Source organism: Denticeps clupeoides, chromosome 15 (genome assembly GCF_900700375.1).
Source record: "Denticeps clupeoides chromosome 15, fDenClu1.1, whole genome shotgun sequence".
In the NCBI taxonomy this organism is placed as follows: Eukaryota; Metazoa; Chordata; class Actinopteri; order Clupeiformes; family Denticipitidae; genus Denticeps; species Denticeps clupeoides.
The window spans coordinates 17,192,775-17,216,562 of NC_041721.1; the positions used below are offsets into that span (position 1 = coordinate 17,192,775).

Consider the following 23,788-nt stretch of genomic DNA (forward strand, 5'->3'; position numbering starts at 1 on the left):
AAACAAGAGCACTTTAATATAATTATAAGGTATATAATGTATAGCAACAGACCTTCGATGGCCAAGAGCAAAAGGAACAAGGTGCCTAGAGGGTAGGTCAGTCATAGTTATTACATAATCACAGAATTGTTTCATCCAAACTTTGTCATTTTTGCCTGATTCCTTTGAACCACTTCTATTCTTCTCTATAAACAGAATTGCATTTCATATTTTTTGACCCAGCAAAAAATTTACGCAAAATAAAGAACATTCAGTCTATAATTAACAGGCCAAGCATGCAGGGCTTTACAGTTAGTAGAATATTCCTAAAAAAACAGGGATTTCTATCTGTTGGTGGTGGGGGGAGGTGCTAGTGGGCAAAACATATTCGCCTATGAATCAGAAGACCACAAAGTCACAGGTTCAAACCCCACTTACTACCATCGTGTCCCTGGGCAAGACGCTTCACCCTGAGTGTCTCCAGGGGGACTGTCCCTGTCACTACTGAAGTCACTCTGGATAAGTCGTCTGATAAAAGCCATAATTGTAAATGTTTGAACAACTGCAGTTAAGGTAACCTGTACCGTGTTGTACGTGTCTGCAAATGTATGTAAGAAAGAAAAATGAATGAAAAAAAGCTGAACAGTTGCATGATGATAGCTGTTGTAATGTTGGACCCTACGATTTCTACGATGCGGAAAACAAGGACCTTTCAGATTCCAGGTCTCCCCGATGTTTATTTATCTGATACGTTTTATGTTGATTTCAAATGTGAAGCACTTTTATTTTACAAAAGGACGTATGTGTTCTTTGCATGAAATGTTCATATCATTTACATTAAGTACTTTGCTGAACAGTGATTAAATGTGGTTTGTCACATTGCAGGTAATTTTTTCCCCACCAACTCCATAATGACAGTTTTAGGTGAATAAATATGTTTATAACAGAATATATAAGAAGAATTCAAATGAAATTTAGGAAAAAAATAAAATGGATTTCAAAGGGCCCTGGTAATGAAGGCGATTATGAACAACGTGGGTTACAGTCCAGAGGATCAGGATACTATGTAATCTGAAATACTATACATCATAATCATGAATAGTAGTGCTGTGAACGATAACGCATACATAGCAATAAAAAAAATGATATGTGCTATTTTTTAGCCCGGATGGTTTGCTGCACTCCAGAGAGTGTAATTGCAGCATTAAAAATGCATTATGTTCATTTTTCATCCAGTAGCTTTATTAACATTATAAAGTGTATCAAGCCATGCAGTCACATCAACCGCTTCACTACGGCTGGTCTGAAATATTAATCTGGGAAAACAGCAGCATTATTGCATCATTGTCTAACATGTAGACTGCTATTGTGTTGCATATTACAGTAAAAACCAACTGGAACAGTCAAAACAATTCCGATTATCCAGACGCGCCCTAAGGACCCAAGTCACCTGGCCCTGGGGCCAGTTTAAGGCAGGGAGGTTTTATTTCTGTCCTGGACCAGCAGCAGGCTCACTTACGGAGTGTGACAGAAGTGGAGTAGCCGTGGGCCTCAGGACTCGCTGTGATGTGTCTGGTTTGTAAATCTGCATTAGCAGGTCAAAATGACCGCGGACGGGGTCGAGCCAAACAGTGACAGAGGATCCTGCGGCCAGATGCCAGCTTGGCCCTAATGTCTCATGCTGTGTGTGTGTGTGTGTGCTAGACCATAAAAAAAGAGAGTGCGAAAAGTGATTAGAATGACAAGTGTTTTAGAACAGAGAGAATTTTCTCTCTGTTCTGAACCAAACCAAACTACCTGAACCAAAGAAAATTTGTGAGCCAGCGAGTTGCGTGACAGTTCCTCCCCAAGCCAGTGACATCATTCTGTCCCCGGAGAGCCAACACTTACAAAGCCTCAATGCAACCCTGCACCAATACACACATATACAAATAAACACACGAAAAAAAGGCAAGGCAAAAATCATAACCAAATCAGATATTGTCAAATATGATCACCATTGTTATATAATTCCCACTTTCCATTACATTCCATTACATGACCTTGTGGTAATTTGATGTAATTTAAAAGGTAAACCATCATGTCATCTACATGTATTGCAGGCAAATTCCTAGGTGGTAGGAATATGTGGCTGATGAAAATCAGAAGTAGAATATTTCATATAAAGAAAAGAAATTCTGAGATACAGTCGAAAAAAAAATTATAATATGATGTCCTTTTTTTCAATAATCTTAGTAAAATGTACATCATTCCAGATGTACAGACATACAGACAATGGGCAACGTGACGAAGCCCACGCCACGCTTCGTCTTACCTTTCCTCTGAACACGGTTCCTTTAATATGCAGGAGACCAGCCACAAGCAGATGTTCCCATGGCCTCGTTAAGGCTGCCAATTACCCAGCAGACCCGGGCAGCGCCGAGGACGCCGCAGGAACAATGAGAGACAAAGGCGGTACGAGGCAACTCGTACGGCACGTAGCAATTTGTTCTCTGCTTCACGGAGAGGCCTCAATACGACGATGCTGTGCGTGTCCTCCAATCTCCAACACTGTAACAACCTTTTTACTTCGGGCTTTTATGCTACACAGGGGCAAAACTATAACAAGGTTCACCAGATGTTGTTCCATAAACCAAGCGGTGGTAACCGGGACGAGAATTTTAATGAACTCCGAGCTATTCATCAGGGGTTTCCCTCAACCCCACTACCTTCAGCAACCGTCGGTTTCTGGCAGAGCGGCCAATCAAATAACGTGATCTGAGATGCCCCTTCCTAACTCACTCACACCAGACCAGCGCGCGGCACCGCCGTCCCGACAGGCCGCCATCCATCACGGCCAGGCGCCCCAGCGCGAGGACTGGCCGCGTGGTACGATCCAAGCGAGTGAGGAGATGGACGAGCCCAACAGCATCCTAACATCGTTCCCACGCAATCGGACTCTTCCACCCGGGGGAGAGGACCCAGGGCCGGAACAGGAAGGGGGAAAGGGGAGAGGTCATCATAACAGCTGGCGAGAGAGACGCGCAGTCAGCCGAGTCGTGTTTTCTCTCGTCCTGACAATGAGTCTGGAGGGAGAAAATCCTCCCTTTTAATTAGTGCTCGGTGTGAGAACCATTAGCATTTCATTAAAAGGGTTTGCATTTACTGCAATGTAGAAACTATGCATGTCATATAACAGTCACAATATTACCCATGATAACAATTGTCAGTCATCTTTTGCTTCTAAAATTTTTTGTCATACAGTGCTGTCCTAGCGGGTCGTAAGGAAACGGACCCACAATCGTAAGGTTGCGAATCCCGAGCAGCCAAGGTGCCACTGAGCGAAGCACCGTCCCCACACGCTACTCCACGGGCGCCTGCCATGGCTGCCCGATGCTCACCAAGGGTGGTGAGCTGGTCTACCACTATGTACCATGCAACCTCTACAACTCATACAAAATGCAGCAGCACGACTGATCTTCAACCTTCCCAAGTTCTCCCACACCACCCCTCTGCTACGTTCCCTCCACTGGCTCCCAGTAGCTGCACACATCAGGTTCAAAATACTGATGCTGGCCTACAAAGCCAAACATGGAGTAGCCCCATCCTACCTCACAGCCCTTATTACACCTCACACTGCACCTCGTATACTCCGAGCCTCCAGTACTGCTCGCCTGGTCCCTCCATCTCTGAAGGTAAAAGGAAGACATTCATCTAGACTCTTCTCCGTCTTGGCCCCTCGGTGGTGTTGCTCTGGATAAGGGCGTCTGCCAAATGCCGTAAATGTAAATGTGATGGGTTACGTTGTGCGTATCACAATGACAATCACTTCACTTTCACATTTCAATTTCGGTTTAGGAAACACCAGGCAAAACAACGAGGCTAACAGGGACAAAATTATACTCTAAACCTTCAAGAGCATGAGAGGGGAAATGTTGCACGGTGTTTGTATTGTGCCCACGTTCACGGACAAGATGAAAACGCAGCCTGTTCGAGGAAACAATCCGTTCATGAAAAAAAAATCCCACAAACGGTCATTTGCATTCAACATGGCGGGTTTACAAGACAGTAAACGAAAAAGCCCTGACAAAGCCATCCACCCATGTCCCATCTAAAATGTCACTTTATCGTGGATTCAGTAAACAGGTAAACCCAGCAAGGGGCTTGAGGGTCCAAACTTTCGCCCCGGAGGAGGGTAAAAATAGCACTGCGGCCATGTTCAGAGGGAATGCAGGGGAGAGGGAATGTAGAAGGTTCCGGGGAGACGCCTCCCATGTCGGCACATTCTCATTGTTCAACAAAACGCCACAGAAAACCTGCACCTGCACTGCATTCCGCGCGCAACTGAATACATTGAATAAATACCGCACACCATGATGCAATGCCACTCAGCTCAATATTACTACATTAAAGGGACAGTTTGGTTATTTGGAGCATTTAAACATGTTAAATTATGTTATATGATGCAAAAAACACACACAAAAAAAGGATTTCTACATCAGAAAACTAGATAAATATATGGTCATTCCTGAACTAGAAATGGATTTTAACAGATTTTAATGGATTTTGCTAGACTTCCTTGCAGGGGCTTGTTGTCAATAAAACTGCAATACCCTCTTACATCAACATGGCGAAGACTAGTAGGAGGCAAGTGAGCGTCTGTCCCCAAGACACAATATACTTCCTTTTCATTAGGACAGTCCGGGCTATTGTGCTGTGTCAGCACTATGCAATATTACAGTGGGAGATACAAGTGTTTGCCAAAAGTCCCCACTGTGCAAACTTCATTTAATGCCAAGTTGTGTGTGTGTGTAGCAGACAAGGACGAAAGGATGCGCACACACATACACACACATACACACACATACACACCAGAACAAAATCATCAGGATAACAGAGTCCATTGTGTAGGGTAACGAGAAGAGAAGAGTAAGCGTGCAAGGGACATTAGACCAAAAATGTCATCGTTTCAGAAATAACAGCCCCTTTGCATGGGGTCTGATGTCGAGACCATTTCAGACTCGCAGCAGCAGGCGATAACTGCGGGTAAAAAAAGAAAATGTTCACAATAAGCTATGTCAGAGATATACTGGAGCGCAGGCTGCACCGCCCCAGGAGTTGGTGGGTAAGAGGACAATAAATGTCCCAACATCTTGTGAGGGGCCTTGATCCCTTTTTGCTTCTGCTTCACGCCGCCTGCCCTGCGGAATCTTTTATTTAGCGACTCTGGACAGCCGAGCTACGAAATATGAATCACTTCCTAATGAACCCAAATTTAGACACCATTTACAACAGACAGACAGCCGAGGAGGCGGCGAAGGGGGGCAATTAGGATAAAAATGGAGCCACTGGCACCCTTGAAAGGGCAGGTAGGCTGTTAGCCAAGCAGATAGCTAACAATTTGGCCGAGGTTGCTGAGATAATTAAAATGTGCCGCTTTGTGTGGCTCAGCTCACGATAAAGTCTTTTTGTTCAGATCCAAACATAGTCACACGAGCGCAAGATTGCTGTAGTCAGATGAGGGAAGCTAGCTAGCCAGGTCACGACCTAGCTAGGAGTCCAACCACTCCATGCTCACTCCGATTTAAAAGAAGGCGGTAGCCTTAAAATCCCGATAAAGGTCTTCAAGAAATTCAAATGTCAATCTTTACTTGCTGAGACCATTTTGCCACACAATTCTCCTTGCTCTACATTAATGTCGTCTACTCGTTTGACAGGAACAGTACACGTCTTGTGTGAGAAATATTTAGAGAATCCCAATTTTTGAAGTGTTTTGTACGATTCCCGCATGCTCTACCAATGTTAATAAAGTGTTTTTGCATGTTTTGTTCCGAAGTAATGAAAGTGAAGTGATTGTCATTGTGAAACACTGCAGCACAGCGCAGGGTGACACAACAAAATGTGTCCTCTGTATTTAACCATCACCCTTGGTGAGCAGTGGGCAGCCATGACAGGCGCCCGGGGAGCAGTGTGTGGGGATGGGGCTTTGCTCAGTGGCACCTTGGCGGCTCGGGATTCGAAAGGCTAGGCCACCATATTTCAATATCAGATTAAACATTTTGCTTGATTGCACTGTTAATAAAGTGTTTAACAGCTGACTGTTACCATTTACGAAATGGGTAAACCGTCATTTGAGCATAGCCTTGTTCTTTCTAGACTGAATTGTAGTTGAGAAAATGTCCTACTTCTTTGCACACAGCTAAGCTTCCAACATACAGTACAGGCCAAAGGTTTGGATGAATGAACACATGTGGAGTTATGTACTTAGGAAAAAGTGGAGACCTGGCCTCCACAGTCACCGGACCTGAACCCAGTCGAGATGGTTTGGGGTGAGCTGGACCGCAGAGTGAAGGCAAAGGGGCCATCAAGTGCTAAACACCTCTGGGAACTCCTTCAAGACTGTTGGAAAAGCATTTCAGGTGACGACCTCTTGAAGCTCATCAAGAGAATGCCAAGAGTGTGCAAAGCAGTAATCAGAGCAAAGAAACTAGAATATAAAACATGTTTTCAGTTATTTCACCTTTTTTTGTTAAGTACATAACTCCACATGTGTTCATTCATAGCTTTGATGTACATCCAATCTTTTCTTATACTATGTAGTAGTCATATACTACACAATAACTACTGTTGTAATGTCAGTAAGGTACATGCTCTTACAGAATTTCACAGGTTTACTGTGTTATCTACACATTTTTTTGCCATGTTACACACCTGCTAGACAAACTTATGTTATACGTAGCAGCTGCATAGACAACAAATATTGAACACCATAGATTAAATATGACTGCACATTTTGGATCAAATTAAACTAAACCAAGTATCTGACAGAATTCATTCCTCTATTCTATTCTTTCTACACTTATATAAGCATTGATATAAAATAAAACACGTATGTTAGCTGCAATATCTCAAGTCCTTGGCCTTGCTGGTCAATGCAGTTTTCATCCCTAGCCATGTTCTGTCTGTTTTTTAGTCAACATAGTCGTGACCCTGGCTGTAGGTCTTTACAGGCGTGACGTTTTCCATTTGTATTGTTTCGCAGAGAACCACCTCATATGCTGCTTAAAGTTTTTAATAAACTTGAACACATATTTTTTGAAAGGACACAATGACACGAATCCACTGAATGCAGCAGTATAGTACAGACTGCATTTTTTATTTTGTATGAGAAGGATTAAAAAGATGAAAAATGATTTACTTTACTGTTATATCACCTGAACCAGTTTCCACACAGCCTCCCCACCCGCCCCGTTCCGAAGCCTAAGTCCTGAATTTGGCAAAGGCTAGACGGCAGATTCCCCTTCGCCTGCTTTCCCACACTAAGCCCCTCCCACTCCTCCGACACGTCAGATGAAAAGGAAGTGCTTTGTGAGCTGGAGAGCGGGGAATAGGCCTTCACCCCGACAAACATTTCCCACAGCTTGCTGAATCATTCATATCCTTCGGCGGCGCGTCGTGGCCCATCTCCTAAAAGACAGAGAGGACCCTCCACAGGAGCGCTTCTCATGAACTCCACTAAGGCTGGACTGTCGATGCATCTTTACATTTTGCTCGGGTCTGTTTTAACTGTTGGCCACGTTTGTTATTGCAACAGTTTTCCATAAATATTAACAGTTAGCCGGCTTAATATTACTAAAAATACACAAGGTCACGCTGTACTGTATGCACTGGTACATGAGTATGGCACTCGCCCTCATGCATCATGCATAATTACTTATCGTAGCACAGCCCGTTCCGACCTGCCAGTTTTGATAATGAAATGATTCCACAATATTGTATTGTTTACTAGTTGAAAAGAACATCTGAATGATAGATAAATATATATTTTAGATCAGGTTACACCCCATGCATTATAACTTTATGGAATCTCATCAGGTTGCCAGATTGGGATAACGCATTTTATTAGGAGTGATGTTGTTGCATCAAAAGTGGATTGTAACAACTGACAAGTAGAACAGGGTTAATATCCAACCATGTAAGAGGGATAGAGGGAAATAAAAGAGCTCGAGAAAAACCATCCGAGGAAAAACTGGGACGCGAAAAGCAGGTAGGACTGGCTCATGAAATACTGGTGGTGGAGGCACCGCCTGAGGACAAAACAGATGCAGGGACACCCCGCGAGAGGCATATGGGCCGATCCTCTGTTTCGCAAAACACAGAACACCGAGGTGGAGAGCAGATGGGAATTTTCGCAACACCTCCGGCTCGGGCCGGGTGCCTCCGAGAAGCAAAGTCAGTCGGAGGAGCGCAGCAGGAGCCGATTCTGACAATGACTCATATGTCAAATGAGAATTGTTTCGTTTCTCGTGACTCATAAGTCACCGGAGAATTGAGACAACAAGGAAAAAAAAAAAAAAAAAGAACAAGGACACACACAAACAATCCTGTCATATAGCAGAAAATTCCCAATAAATATAGCTACAGCCGGAGAACTGAGCAGGTTGGCGGCCAACCATACAACACACACACAAAAAACCCAGAGAATGAAAATTGAAGATGATAAATGAAATACATATGTAGTTAGTTAAACTTTGATATTCATAAATCAGAACATCCCTTATGACATCCCCTGCATTTTATTAAGAAAAGAAGACAGACAGACGTGCCACTTTGAAGAAATGGATCTTATTCAGGGAATATTGAAAGTAGACACTACCTTGCATTAAAAGGCCTGAATGCCTGCTGTTGTACATTCACATTTCACATTTTACGCCATTTGTCAGACGCCCTTATCCAGAGCGACATACAATCAGTAGTTACAGGGACAGCCCCCCCCTGGATACACTCAGGGTTAAGTGCCTTGTTTAGGGACACAATGGTAGTAAGTGAGGTTTGAACCTGGGTCTCCTGGTTCATAGGCAAGCGTGTTACCCACTAGGCTACTACCACCCGTACATGTTCACGATCGTGCCTCATGATTATTATGAAAAGTCTATTTGGCACAATTGCAAAAAGAAAAGTTGTATTCGTCAATAATAATTCAAGACCAGTAAACAAGTCTGAAGAAGAAAGCAGAAAACTCACACACACACACACACACCCACACACACACACGCAGCCAGCCGGCTGGTTACCGGCTAGTTAAGGCAAGTTGAGCGATTTAGTTTGACAGTCTCGATCTGCTGGGGCAGCAACTCTCCCTCCGTCTACTTATCTCATCCCCTCCTCCCCAGCAGTGACAAGCTTTCAACGAGACAATGAACCGAATCCAGATTCAGACTCGCATGTGTAAGGACAGGCTTGGACAAAAAAGCGAGTGAGAGAGAGAGAGAGAGAGAGTCCCACCCAACTCTCTCTAATCCAGCCTGGGCGCTGCCGCCGTCCCCCTCTGAGGCTTCCCACTCTATCTAGCCCTGGCAGACGCGCAGTTCTGTTCGGCCGATCTCCCACAGCACCCAAACGTCACACAGCCCGGAGGGTCACGACACGCGCTGTCATCCCAGGCTCGGAGTGACGCGGCGAGCCCCGCCCGAGGCCCACGGCTCAGCTGTACTTGCAAAGGTGTCGGAAACAAGAGTTTACATGAATAAGAAATATGGCCGAGCGCTTAGGCCCACCTGAGGTCCAGGCGCTGAGAACCAGGACATGCTTTCACTTGGTTTTCGGTTCTCCTGGTGAGCGGGGCTGAAATGAACAAATACCTACGGTCGCAGAGGGCGGAGCTGCACCTCGCAGTCACCTTCTACACTGAATGACAGATGCTGCGCAACTCCGTCACCATGTTGAGAAGACGCTGGCATAAATAAAGAAACTAATTATACCACGGTTTACCTGTTCAGTTCTATTCATGGCTGTCATGTGATTGGCAATGTCCATCAGACAGAGGCTGGTCACTGTCACCATAAACCGTGTATTAAAGCAGAATGGTGTTCAGAGCAATGAAGGTCTCATGGGGGACGATTTATGGTAGGTAGGAACTGACTGTCTTATCATTGGGGGTGCAAAAAAATTGCATGGTTCAATTAATAAGCACCTTTGCAGAAGGATGGCAAAACACAGGCTTAAAATGTACTATATTATGTATGTACTGTATGTACTGTATTGACGCAATTTAGCTTCAATCCAACTGAACATGGATGCGTCTTTGTTAGACTAACACAGATACATTTATACTTTTTAATATTGCTAAATTGTTCATATACTGAACAATAAATCACAGTGACATTTAATTGTAACCCCTGTATTGTAATCATTTCATGTTGTCATTTGGCATAGGTTCTGGTATAATTTATATTAATTATGCATCCTGATATGAATGTGTGCGTGTATATAGACACCATTGCAATTGAATTTGATTGTACAGATAGTGCAGAATTATTAGGCAAATGAGTATTTTGTCCACATCATCCTCTTCATGCATGTTGTCTTACTCCAAGCTGTATAGGCTTGAAAGCCTACTACCAATTAAGTATATTAGGTGATGTGCATCTCTGTAATGAGAAGGGGTGTGGTCTAATGACATCAACACCATATATCAGGTGTGCATAATTATTAGGCAACTTCTTTTCCTTTGGCAAAATGGGTAAAAAAAAAGGACTTGACAGGCTCAGAAAAGTAAAAAATAGTGAGATATCTTGCAGAGGGATGCAGCACTCTTATAACTGCAAAGCTTCTGAAGCGTGATCATCGAACAATCAAGCGTTTCATTCAAAATAGTCAACAGGGTCGCAAGAAGCGTGTGGAAAAACCAAGGCGCAAAATAACTGCCCATGAAACGAAAAAAAAAGTCACTTGCCACCAGTTTGGCCAAATTTCAGAGCTGCAACATCACTGGAGTGCCTTTTCGGGTTGAGGATGCAGTCAAGCTCAACTCCCAGTCCTACTGCCAGTTTCTGGAAGACACCTTCTTCAAGCAGTGGTAAGGAAGAAGTCTGCATCCTTCAAGAAAAACATGATTTTCATGCAGGACAATGTTCCATCACACGCGTCCAAGTACTCCACAGCGTGGCTGGCAAGAAAGGGTATTAAAGAAGAAAAACTAATGACATGGTCTCCTTGTTCACCTGATCTGAACCCCATTGAGAACCTGTGGTCCATCATCAAATGTGATATTTACAAGGAGGCAAAACAGTACACCTCTCTGAACAGTGTCTGGGAGGCTGTGGTTGCTGCTGCACGCAATGTTGATGGTGAACAGATCAAAACACTGACAGAATCCATGGATGGCAGGCTTTTGAGTGTCCTTGCAAAGAAAGGTGGCTATATTGGTCGCTGATTTGTTTTTGAATGTCAGAAATGTATATTTGTGAATGTGGAGATGTTATATTGGTTTCACTGGTAAAAAAAATAATTGAAATGGGTATATATTTGTTTTTTGTTAAGTTGCCTAATAATTATGCACAGTAATAGTCACCTGCACACACAGATATCCCCCTAAAATAGCTAAAAATAAAAACAAACTAAAAACTACTTCCAAAAACATTCAGCTTTGATATTAATGAGTTTTTTGGGTTCATTGAGAACATGGTTGTTGTTCAATAATAAAATTATTCCTCAAAAATACAACCTGCCTAATAATTCTGCACTCCCTGTATTTTTTTACTCAATGTTTACTATAATAATTATTAGTATTAGTAGTAGTAGTGGCAGAAATATGGTACTAGTATAACATCAGAATATCATCCAATATTACAGTAACAACAAAGGCAAAGTTTAGCAAAGAGATTCCAGCAGAGACAACTTCTGTAAGTGTCAGCAGTCTAAAGGTCAAAGGTCTGAAGTTCAACCCTTCACCACCATGCACGAGTACAGAACAGAAACTGCAGCCATTTTGCAGCCACTTGTTCATGCGACCCATGCGAAGAAATAAGCAACATGACACTATTATTCACCAAATAATGTCTGAACCCTAAACCACATACAGTTCAGCTGGTTTATCTTCCAGCGCTGGTGCTGCGATATGGCCCATCAGCAGGCAACAGCGCTGCTTCCTGTCCCACGACCAAGATCTACAGCCCCCCCGAGGCAGAGTCGCTTCGTTTCTTCTTCATTTCCAAGCACAATGGCAAAGGGCGGCCTAAGTACTAGATAATTACGGAAATGGCCTGTCCGCAGGAGGAGACACACACTAGATCTCTGAGCTTCTGCCGATCTTTATTTCACACCAATTCTTCTCAATGGCTTCGAACATGTTTTTTTTGTGTGTGGTTGCTGTGTGTGTCACCCCCCAGCCGTCCACACACCCAAACGTCCACAGCAACATGCCAGCGGCCACCTGGTTCACTTGGAATTCCAAAACAATGAATCTAAATGTCTTCTCAACGTCATAAAAGCTCCCGTTCCTTTTGACAGAAGCAAGGGACAGCAGCAAACTGGTGCAGAAGTTAGATGTAGAATCACTGATTTACAGACAGCAAATACAGGGACAGATCACCAGGCCCCTGGGGCAAGGGACGTTCCACCCCAAATCATCTGAGGACGCGCTGGCGACAAAGGAGGCACAAGGCGTCCGTACCCAGGATCCCAGGAACACAGAGGATCATTGTGTGGTTTTCTTCCCGAGTCGCCAAGTGCTGTGCGGTGACGGTCAATCCATCTTGTGAGGGCTCAGTGCTCAGTCGCAGAAGACTTTATCATCCATGGACCAGGAGAACACCAGCCAAGTGGAAGTTCTGAGGAAATCTTAACAAGCGGGCCTAGGCATGTAGAGGCGCGAACCTTCACTGCTATCATGGTTCAATTATCACGTAAGCGATTTGATTCGATATCTCGATGCATCACCAGACATTACTTCACATTATGTTTCCAAATATGTCAGTGACATGAGAGGTCCTCCTGCACAATATTTCACAATACACACAGTTTTCCATTCGTAAAAATAGAAGCGCTTCACATTTGAAATCAACATAAAAAACGTACCGGAACCGATCAGGAAAGTGACAGCTTGACAGCCTCTTCGCCATCGCTGACCACGCGTTTACATGGCGTTGGAGTGGCAGAAACGGCTATTATATACAATTTCGCATTTTAAAGCAGATTCCGTTTTATTTGTTGGATTCCGCAATTTCGGAAATCACGGGGCGTGACACTCTCACCTTTAAAGTTATGAGTTTTGACCTGTGTTGGCCTCTGGTTGGCTTTTACCATGAAGTTGAACTCAACCTTAGCCAATGATCATGACTTATGCGTTGGCCGGTCAGATGACGCGCCGCATGTTAACGTAAGTAACGGTAACATTGTTGTAACGATGGAAACGGTAATTGTTTAGATTACACATTACTGAAAATGTACCGTCACTGGTCAGAACCATCACTACTTATTAACTAGAATCTTTATGCCGCCAAGCATCAACCAAGCATCGTCATTACGATATAATCGATGACGTCCTGCACTGCATCGATGCGGAACCTTCCAGTCTGAGATTCATTTCAACACCCCGACTCCCCTGGAATCCAAATTATGTTGCGTATTAATACAGCAATACTTTTAAACAGAATGACAGAAAGGCCGTGCTAGGCCATACAGCCGTAAGACCCACCCGGTAGATAACAAGGACCTGAACCTCAGACGTCACCCCGAGAATCTAACATTATGATACTCCACATGACTCCAATTTCAGTGCTGGGTATTAATTATCCTATGATGAGCCTTTCAGTTTCATATTTCCTGATGCAGGTACCTTTCAGTCTTCATAAGAATTCACTAAAACCAGTTGAACCAACAGATCCGAGCAAAAAGTCACCAAAAGGAAATTTGACCCTACATGTTGTCATCAGATATTAGAGCATAAATATGAGACACAAAACGTAAACCAAATGGCCAACAATACAAGTGCAGGGCATTGCCATGCTGACTCATGCTGCTGTAAGATGTAATAAAGTATTTAATAAACGAGGCCATAAAGCACCGGAAATCTGATGAAGCCATTTCGTCTGGGCCTCATGCTTTTGACCCCAGTCAGCACCGCGCCGCTTTTATTCCCGGTCCTGGCGTCGCGGGCCCCACGATTTCACAGCCTTCTAATGAAATACGGGCTCTGCTGGCGTCATGTTTTTCCATCACCATTACGCCCCTCCCTCGCCTGCCGGCTGAAGCAGCGCCTTGGACGGGGTCCGACGTGGCGCTCGAGTGCATCATCATCATCATCATCATCATCATCACCTTCGTCATCTATCACCGGCCGGCGATTCACCGACTCACCCCTTCAAGTCCACCGCGCGATGCAAACCTATATAGGCACAGAGCAATTAGAACATTCACCGTACCAGCAAAAAACTGCCGGCAGATGCGCTTCGTTCGCATCGAACCATTAAGAACGCGCTCACGGCCATTTTATAACCTAGTTCGGTGGTAGCGTCCTTATTTACGCCAGTGCCACTCATCCGACGTGGCACGCCACATGCAAGTCATGGTGATGACTGTCATTCTGAACAGGGCTTAAAAAGGAATCAATAATACTTGTGATTAGCAATCATTAATTGGGTCACATTATAATACCTGATATTCAATTGGTATTGAATTGTTGGTCCATCAAGGATCCTGAAACTTTTTCCTGATGTATTTTATACATCTATTTGCGGGAAATGTAGACAAGACAACACTGTCAAAGGTCATTAATGCTCATAGGACCAGTATTCATTTTAATATACCGTTAATACTGTGTGCAACGTTGGGGCGGTGGTGGCCTGGCGGTTAAGGAAGCGGCCCCGTAATCAAAAGGTTGCCAGTTTGAATCCCAATCCGCCGAGGTGCCACTGAGCAAAGCACCGTCCCCACACACTACTCCCCGGGCGCCTGTCATGGCTGCCCGCCGCTCACCGACGGTGATGGTTAAAAGCAGAGGACACATTTCGTTGTGTCACCGTGTGCTGTGCTGCAGTGTTTCACAATGACAATCACTTCACTTTCAATTTATGCAGACTTACTATTACTAAACTGTTATAACTAATTACTAATCTGAATTAAGAGGAGATTTATCGGCCGCTGGCCAGTCTGCTCCATGAATCATGGCACCATCATGTCATGAAAAAACAAATACTGGTTGACCACACTTCTAATCAACTTGTATATCATCAGTTTAACGTGGGGAGATGTCGGCCGAGCGCTTCGAACGCAACGAACCGCTAATTCAGTGCTGACGTTCCCTTTCCATTCACTGCAAGTAGCCTGGAATACGTAAAGTGAAAAACCGAACTGAACGCCGCTGCAGTCAGCTATTCATTATCCAGCCAGGACCACTTAACGGCGGGCGGGACCTCCAGGGCCAGAGCCGAGGTGACGTTTACGACAGACGTCCATATGCCTAGAATCCCAATAAACGATCCCTTCGAGATCAATAAAGAATCGACCTAGTGATAGACTGGTCGATCTATCAATAAGAGGCAGGCTGTGTGATCTACGGGCGCGGGCATTTTCGCGATGTTAAACTTGGTCGCCCTCGGCCACCCCTGACACAGCCGTCCCCGAAACGATGGCACCGGGCGAGAGACGCCACGCTAATGAGAATTCGTGGGTAACTGGCCGGGATTGTGCCACCCTACGCGGCCCATAATTAATGCATGACTTTCTGGATTTCAATTATCCAGAGTCACAGACAGATGAAAATGCCACGTCTGCCCGGGGTGTGTGTGTGTGTGTGTGAGGGAAGCGGTTCTGAACATTTAACCTGAGCTGTCTAAATGATGCTATTTTGAAAGGGAGAGTCTTTATCTCCGGTCTGGGAGGGGGGCCCTGGAGGTCTGTCCACTCACCTCACTGTGTGTGTGTGCATGTGTGTGTGTGTGTGTGTTGTTATGTCTTAGTTACATATTACAAATGTAAGACTTCCCAGATCAGACATGATTATTACACCCACGAGCATCTGGAAAAACGTCACCTGAGGATCGACTGTAGACGTCAAGCTGCATCGATACAGTAAAAATGCCACCACGCTGCTGAGTAGAGGGTGCGATCACGATATCTGTAAAACGTTTCATTTTTACATCTGGAATAAACAGGAGAAAATTCCGCAGATCCTTCACGGAAACTCAGCAGGCCGTCAACCAGCAAACATGCAACGAATGGCGCGGTAAACCGGAATGGACTGAAGGGCCCTACGCTATGACCTGTGCGTTATATTTGGATCTCATCCTTCGTATTGATCGGAGGAGCAGAGGTGTCTAATCAATCTAATCAATCACTATTGGACCACAGTTCGCAGCGCAGAGGTCACGAACCCACAACGCAGAACAGCAGGCGCAAAACCGCCACAGCCAAACCACTGTACTTACCGGCAAATCAAAACCTCCACGTTAAGCGGCGATATCGGGGGAAAAATCCTCCGATAAGAGTACCGGAATGCCGCAGGCACGCCCGCACGACAAGGACGCGTTGCAGCGCCGACGTTAACCGACAGGTGTGCAGTTACGGAATATGTAACGTCCCACGTGACCACATCCAACCAAACCACGCTTTCTACCGTACCTTTTAAGCGTCATTCACAGACAATTTTTAAGCGTTATTCACTGAGTTATTAAGCAATATTCACCCACAATTTTTAGTCATCGTTCACTGACAGTTTTGAGCGTTATTCACCAACCGTTATTAAGCGGTATTTACAGACAGTTATTAAGCGATATTCACCAACAGTTATTAAGCATCATTCACGGACTGCTATTAAGTGATATTTACCGATAGTTATTAAGCAGTTTTAACTGATAGTTAATAATCGGTATTTACAGATAGTTGATCATCGGTATTTACAGATAGTTGATCATCGGTATTTACAGATATTTGATAATCGGTATTTACCGATAGTTGATCATCGGTATTTACCGATAGTTGATCATCGGTATTTACAGATATTTGATAATCGGTATTTACAGATATTTGATAATCGGTATTTACAGATAGTTGATCATCGGTATTTACAGATATTTGATAATCGGTATTTACAGATATTTGATCATCGGTATTTACCGATATTTGATAATCGGTATTTACAGATAGTTGATCATCGGTATTTACAGATATTTGATAATCGGTATTTACAGATATTTGATAATCGATATTTACCGATAGTTGATCATCGGTATTTCCCGATAGTCACGGATTTCCGTGATGGACATTTAAAGACCTGGTGTAAGTCTGGCGTGTTCTGTAAATGTAAATGTACTCCGTGTTTTGCTGGTTTACCCGTCATGTTACCATCGCAAACTTTTTTTTCTTGCGTCGGTGACGTTAACTAAAAACCACGAAAGGAAAGTAGAATTTGTCAGGTGCCCGATATTCAAATGAGCTGCGGGGTGCTTTTTAAAACGAGCTTTTAAACCCAGAAACACGCCGGCGTGGATCCGGTGCTGGTGGACAGTCTCCCGCTACTGATGGCACCAATTTGTTGCTCGCAGTTAACAAAAAAAAGAAAAGAAAAGATGGGACTCGTCGTTCATCGTTCAGAAACCATTTAGCGAGAATTTAAAAAAAAGCATCCGGATCTTCCGCGATCGCGACGCATCGGCGGCGCCGAGATCGTGCAAATCCCCTCCGAAGAACAAGGAAAACGCCACCATTATCCCCGCCAGTCCATCCCGGCGTCTATTGTACTGCGCGGGGTGGGAAACACACAAAGCCGCGCACCGACCTCGTGGGCGCGGATCCCGCACCGAGCCGCGGAGCATCCGATCGCTTGCAACTTTTTGCTTTCTTTCTATCGTTCTGCCTTTTTTTTTGATAATTCGTAGATGAAGTGGGGAGTGGGGAGTGGGGAGGGAGGGCGCGGAGCCATCGGCAGCAGCCCCTCCAGCTCCACGCCAACTTTACGCTCAGTTGCGCGCTGCCCGTCCTCCTCCGCCCTCCTTACCTTCCTCTTTACTCCGCCTGGCTCGGACGCCGCGTCGGGCGCATGGGAGGAGAAGATAATGGGGGCAAAAATCGCGACGCGGTGCCCCCCTCCTGTCTGGCGCGCTCCCCAAACTTTACGGCCGAGCGGTGAAGATCTCCCCTCCTCCTCCTCCTCCTCCGTCTTTTTTTTTATTTTTATTTTTTATTTAAATCCAGCGGATCCTCTCCGGCAGGCCCCGAAACTCTCCCGTCTGCTCGGCTCCGCACCTTCGGCTCAGCCCACCGCCCCCCGCGTGACGTCACCGCTCCGGTTTTGACAGACGGACGGCGCGCGCGGCCCGGCCGCCGGGCACGAGCCTGGATCGGGTCTGTCGGCGGGGAAAAGTTCGCGGCACAGCAGTTATTGTCCACGGAAACCTCAGTAATCACTTGTATTAATACATATATTAATACATATATATGGATCAATAATGTCTAGTAGGCGGATGGATGCAGATTTGATCATTGTGTTCCTTTATAGACATGGATCCAGAGCACATTAATAACTTTTGTTAATAATAATAGATTGGATGATTTAAGGGTTACAAAATAAAGGGACTACCAGTAATGGTGGTAGTAACCTAGTGGGTAACACACTCGCCAATGAACCAGAAGACCCAGGTTCAAATCCCACTTACTACCATTGTGTCCCTAAGCAAGACACTTAACCCTGAGTGTCTCCAGGGGGGGGACTGTCCCTGTAACTACTGATTGTTAGTCGCTCTGGATAAGGGCATCTGACAAAATGCCGTAAATGTAAGTGTAATGGGAACAAGCGGAACCCCGGTAGCGCATTATTCTTGGGAGGATTATTGCACTTGAGTAGGGTGGGGTATAGAATAAATAAATTATTACACTTGAGGTGGGTGGGGTTATAAATAAAGGATCGGTCATGGCTTTTAGATATTATTGTTCCACTTGAAGGGCGGAAAGATAAATGATGTGTATAAAAAAAGTGACAGTGGTTGGAATGGTAATACGAGCTGTACCATTAGAAATGAACTCCACATTGTGCCAGCGGTGGGGTGAAAGCTGGTCTTCTGTCTGGCCACGAAGGTGTAATTACCAGGTTCTTACCTGCAGGCTGCACGCAAACCCTGTAAAACTGCCCCTGTTGAATGAACAGGCATCGCAACTGGGCCTAAAATGAAAAATGTGCAGTATAATGTCTGCAGCGCTCCGGGGAGGGTAGGGGGGTCGGCCGACAGCCCCCAACACTGACAGGCCCGGAGACAGAGGGTGCCGTTAAACGTATTGACTCAGCCCAGCAGGCTCACCGCACACGGGCGGCACAGCAAATACAGACAACACCCTCAATATCACGTGAAGGACACCGGCGCGGGCTCTCCCCCGTCGTCAGGTCAGGCCCATCAGCTACCGGGAGACGGGTGGGGAGGAAGATCCATAATCTGTTAGACGTGTTTACAGTCGGGGACAGGGGCCAAGGCGCGCGCCCTCTTCAGAGAGGATGTGACTGGAGCGCAGAGGAGGAATATTCCACTCGCCCTCCGTCACGCGTCCTCGCGTAAACAGGAGGTGTGGCTGTGTAAGCAGCCCAGTGTTGTGACTATCAATAATTCTGATCCTTCTGATGACATCACATTTGGGCGCATGTTTACATTTAAAAACGCATTTAAATAATAAGAATAATAAAACATTTATTTATGAGGTACTATTTATTTAAACACACACATACATCATGTACATATGTATTTGTCCATAGCTTACAGATATATCTATCTATGTACGCATATACACATGTATTTAGATAGATCTGTGATATATGAATATATACATAGGGACATTAAGTGTCTTGGTTCTACGGAAAATGAGCCACAGAACGGAAATCGAATTCAATTTGTGTAGAGTGGCTTTACAAAAAGATCCAAAGAATATGCTTTTGATGACATACTATGGTTAAAAAAAAAAAAAAGTTTAGATTTAAATACAAATATTGAGTCTGAGGCATCTGCTTTTCTTCACTTCTCTCCAGTTCTTATCTTTTCTTTAACTTCATGACGTACGTGGCAGGTTAAAGGCACGGCGAGCTGAACATTCAGTCCAGGAGAAGGATTCCAGAGACAACCACCAAAACGTTTCTCAGTTCATCATGTTCTTGAATTGAGGGGTTTATTTCAAAGTGGACCTTTGATATCTTGAGCTGTCATGTTCACCAAAATAGGATCAATGGACAACCTGAAAGCTTAAAGCCGGTATAACAAACCAGCACCGGCTCTTCGTGAATCAAGGTTTCTTCAAAGTAGTGGAGCGCAGGAGCCGTTATTTGCGGTTCTTGCTGCATTTGGAACAGACTGGAGCGGTTTGCCTTTTTCTTTGATGACCGCTGTGGTATTCAGCCGCACTACAGATAAAAGCGAGTCAGGATTTGACATGAAGCCCCTGAGCACGTCTATGAACAATTTGTGAAAGCGATTAATGCTCTTTATATTGTGTTGTTCTGCATTGCAAGACACCATGGATTTCGAATTTTAGTGCCTAGACTAATAATGACAGGATAATATTTCCTCCATGCCAACTTCCACATCTCTTAAATGCCATCTTCTATGTTTTTATGTTTTCCCAAACATTTCACAGGCAAGAAATAAGGATATTTTTATAATATATTACAGAAATTTTCAATGGTCCTTCCAAGGTCCAGATGACGGAACATTTCTCAGTTATGCCTGTCCCGTGGGACCAATGTTTATGGAAATTAATTATCCGTTCAAGTATCATCCACACAGTCATTAAACAGGATGCGTGTCCCTGCCGGCCGGGCCAGGCCTGTGAGTCATGGCGCTGGCCAGGGTCCAGCCGGCATTGTGCACGGTGCTGATGTCAGGCCCTGAAAAGTTCTGCTGGGTGGCATGAAACCGATGAAAATGAACACGGAGCATTTCGCAAAAGGGGGACACAATTAAACGGGCAACTTTCAATTTCAAGGAATAATGGACCAGGACCAAATGAAGGCTCGGGAACAAAATTAAAAACAAAGGATGAAGCCATCTTGCCTACACCGTAGTGCAGGACATCTTCTCCGGGTGGGCAAGAGTCTATGGGCCATATATTTTCAGCCCTAAAAGAATAAATAGGTATTTCTCTCACCAAACCAGTGAACATTAAAAAGCATTTTATTTCCTTTAACCCCAGCATGAGAGAGAAGCTCATGTTCGACATTTCTTTTAAAGACAGCGCACACATTAAAGTAGCATTTTAAAGTAATTCTACTTTGTCTTAAAATGGTCAAATTCAGCCCTTTATCTCACTGTCTCGCATGCATACTGGCATCTCGATGGGTCCAGTTTCCTGAAGCTGGCATGAACGTTTACATACTGTCCAGTCACGACACTACATCCTCATCCTACTACATCCTTAAAATACTCATCTGCTTATAAGACTGACTCAAGAAGAATGTTTTAGTGATTGCACAAGTTTGCTTGACATACCATGCAAAAAAAAAAAAAAAGTTTCAACGCTTTATGCATAACAAATATATATATAAAAAAAATTTGATATTATACACACACACACACACACACACACAAACAATTGCTGCCGATCCTGTCAGGCCAAATGTTCTCATCCACATCACAGCATGGAAAAAGCCTCCTAGAACGTCTTATCCAGCCTCTGCAGGAGTCTGCTGTTATATCCCCACACGCAGCAACACCAGTTCTCTCTGCGAAATGTCCGAACAATCGAGGCTATGGTTGTTCTCCACAAATTTGGCAGCACCCTTTGACCTGCTTCAGCCATTGAAACGCCATGATTTATAACACGGCCCACAATTGTGGCCCTCATTTCATTAGAAACTGACCTATGTGCTGAACCTCTTCCGTTTTGTCTCCTTACACCTATTCTTCAGGGTCTTGGCTTCCATTTTCAGGCTGTCCATCCTTGATGTTCTTCCAAGCTGCATTGTGCCTTGTCTTTACATGCTTGCCAGTTGCAGGTTCAGGAGCAATTTTATGCGACCGCTCAGTGAATAGTTGCTTGATTGATCCAAGATCTTATACCCGCCCCGAATAATGTGTCACCCGAGAGCAATTTAAGGTGGTGCAGGAATCATTAGCATTGTGAATACATCCCAAATAAATGTTTTAGGAACCTATAAAGTACACCTGACAGCCAGTGGGATCTTGTTGAACAGTTTGTCTGGAGTGTAAGACTACATAATGCATTTTGATCATGACAAGCTAACACTAATGCATGATATAGCTGAGAATTGCACATAAGCATCTGCCTGAGTAAACTTAAGCAACTGCAAAGTCACCAAAACGCCCAGAAATTGCAGTTATGATGTGCGCAGCTGACTAGAGGTTTTGGGAATTGAACGAGAAGGTTAGACAACTGCAATTTTGTTGCGAGAAACGCATTTTGCTTGTACTCGGCGCCCCCTTCTGCTTCAGCGCCAAAACTACACAAAGTATTAACAGCACTACAGAAGGACCTCAAACTTTATTGCTGAGGCAAAGAAACTGTGTTGAGTGTTTAAAAAATAAATAAAAACCTTTAAAACTGTAACTTAAAACAAATGGTGGCAGTTACTTAGGACACCATGAAATTATGTAAACCACACAGTGTTTGAGGTTCACTCTAATAAACCAAACTCAAACTTAGGATCCCCTAATCCCCCAACTTGGGGTGGGAGGGGGGGGTTTGGGGTTAGTGTGGTCATTCCAGTCAACTCTGCACCAGCTCCAATTTTTTATCTGTGGCAGGAGCTTCTACTATTTCTCCAGACATGAACGCTTCCTGAAAAGAAAAGAAAAAAGTAGTAAATAAAAAAATAGATACATGCTTGTGTAAAGGATACAGAAACTTCATTAAAAGTCTACTTGTACTATGGTCCATTTTGGTCTGGTAAATTAACAAAATTAATAAAAATGAATAGCTGTGGTTTAGTTGTCCATCCTTTTTTAAAATGATTAAAATATTAATGTGATAATATTGTGTTCTGAAAGAACACAAATCACAGTAATTACATTTTGAAACTGGAACTGTGGCTGCTAATGCCAGTCAGCATAAAACACTTTTAATATAACGCACAATAAAAAAAAAAAAAAAAAACACTGAATGTGACATGTCGGTAAGTGACACTCAATTTAAAACATTACATTTAGTAATGTTTTGCAGGTTTAGTATGTTTTACCCACCTTGTCATAAATAACTTTAACAATTAACGAGCAGCTTGGGCATGTGGCAACTTCTTCTCCATTCATCAGGTCTTCCTGTTTTTTTTTTTTTTTTTTTTTAAATAATAAATGTAAGCAGCGACACGAATGTCAGTATGAAAACTCGCAAAAAAAAGGACGCTTCTCATGACATCGGTAATACTACAATACAGAAATAAGATCCACGGAACCCACGCGGTCAACTCACTTTAGTTATGGCAAACCTGTCTCCGCAGGGACACGGATAAAAATACGTTTCCGTCTCTTCATCGTACTCAAAGTCCTCTATTTCCACCTCGTCGTGGTACACCGACATTCCGATCGCTTTAATCTGCCGTCAGACGAAACCCAGGGAGCATGGCGCTTTACGTAAGCAAAGGAAACGTCGCTCGCTTTTCACGTCACTCGCCAACTGCAGACCCGGATGTGAGCGGAACATTGGCCACAAGGGGGCGCTGAACTAAACACGGTGCAAGCGAAAGCTCCAGATATGGATCGTTTTTTTTTTTTTTTTTTTTTTTTTTTTTTTAAATTAACCTTTTATTTAGTGTTACAAATTACAAGGCAAATTTCACATATTAAGGAATGTCTTCAGAACATTATAAACTGAGCACAAATAGTACAAAATATTACAACCAATATCACCACAACAAGAAATAAAAAATTTCAGATATGGCTCGTTTTGCGACAAATATATTTATGAAGTACTGTTATATACAATTTAAAAATGTTATACATTATGTTATATTTAACCGAATAACACTTTTTAACATTTGTCTTGTCTTTCATGACCTTCAGTCCCCAACTGACCTGACCTTTAGTGGGTCTATTAATTAGCATCAAGCAATTAGTCCTGTTGT

The 23,788-nt window shown here is 43.9% G+C and overlaps 2 protein-coding genes across 7 annotated transcripts in view; both read right to left on the minus strand.

The window, feature by feature from the left end:
• The window catches only part of nck2b (NCK adaptor protein 2b), a 52,262-nt gene extending 34,240 nt beyond the window's left edge, over nucleotides 1–18,022 (minus strand). For 2 of the 6 annotated variants that reach the window (XR_003742564.1, XM_028954890.1), the window contains exon 1: nucleotides 17,735–18,020. The gene's annotated coding sequence lies outside the window, so the exon portion shown is untranslated. Of the gene's footprint in view, nucleotides 1–2,293; nucleotides 2,553–9,243; nucleotides 9,260–17,511; nucleotides 17,528–17,734 lie in introns of those variants that run through there. The other 4 variants (XM_028954883.1, XM_028954888.1, XM_028954886.1 and 1 more) reach the window with 4 other exon arrangements.
• Nucleotides 18,023–20,867: 2,845 nt separating this feature from the next.
• Nucleotides 20,868–23,323, minus strand: dph3 (diphthamide biosynthesis 3). Its single transcript, XM_028954860.1, has 3 exons — nucleotides 23,137–23,323; nucleotides 22,911–22,985; nucleotides 20,868–22,509 (listed from the first exon to the last, which is right to left on the minus strand). Exons 1-3 carry the CDS (start codon nucleotides 23,242–23,244, stop codon nucleotides 22,438–22,440), a joined length of 255 nt encoding a protein of 84 aa, XP_028810693.1. The 5' UTR covers nucleotides 23,245–23,323; the 3' UTR covers nucleotides 20,868–22,437.
• Nucleotides 23,324–23,788: the final 465 nt, after the last annotated feature.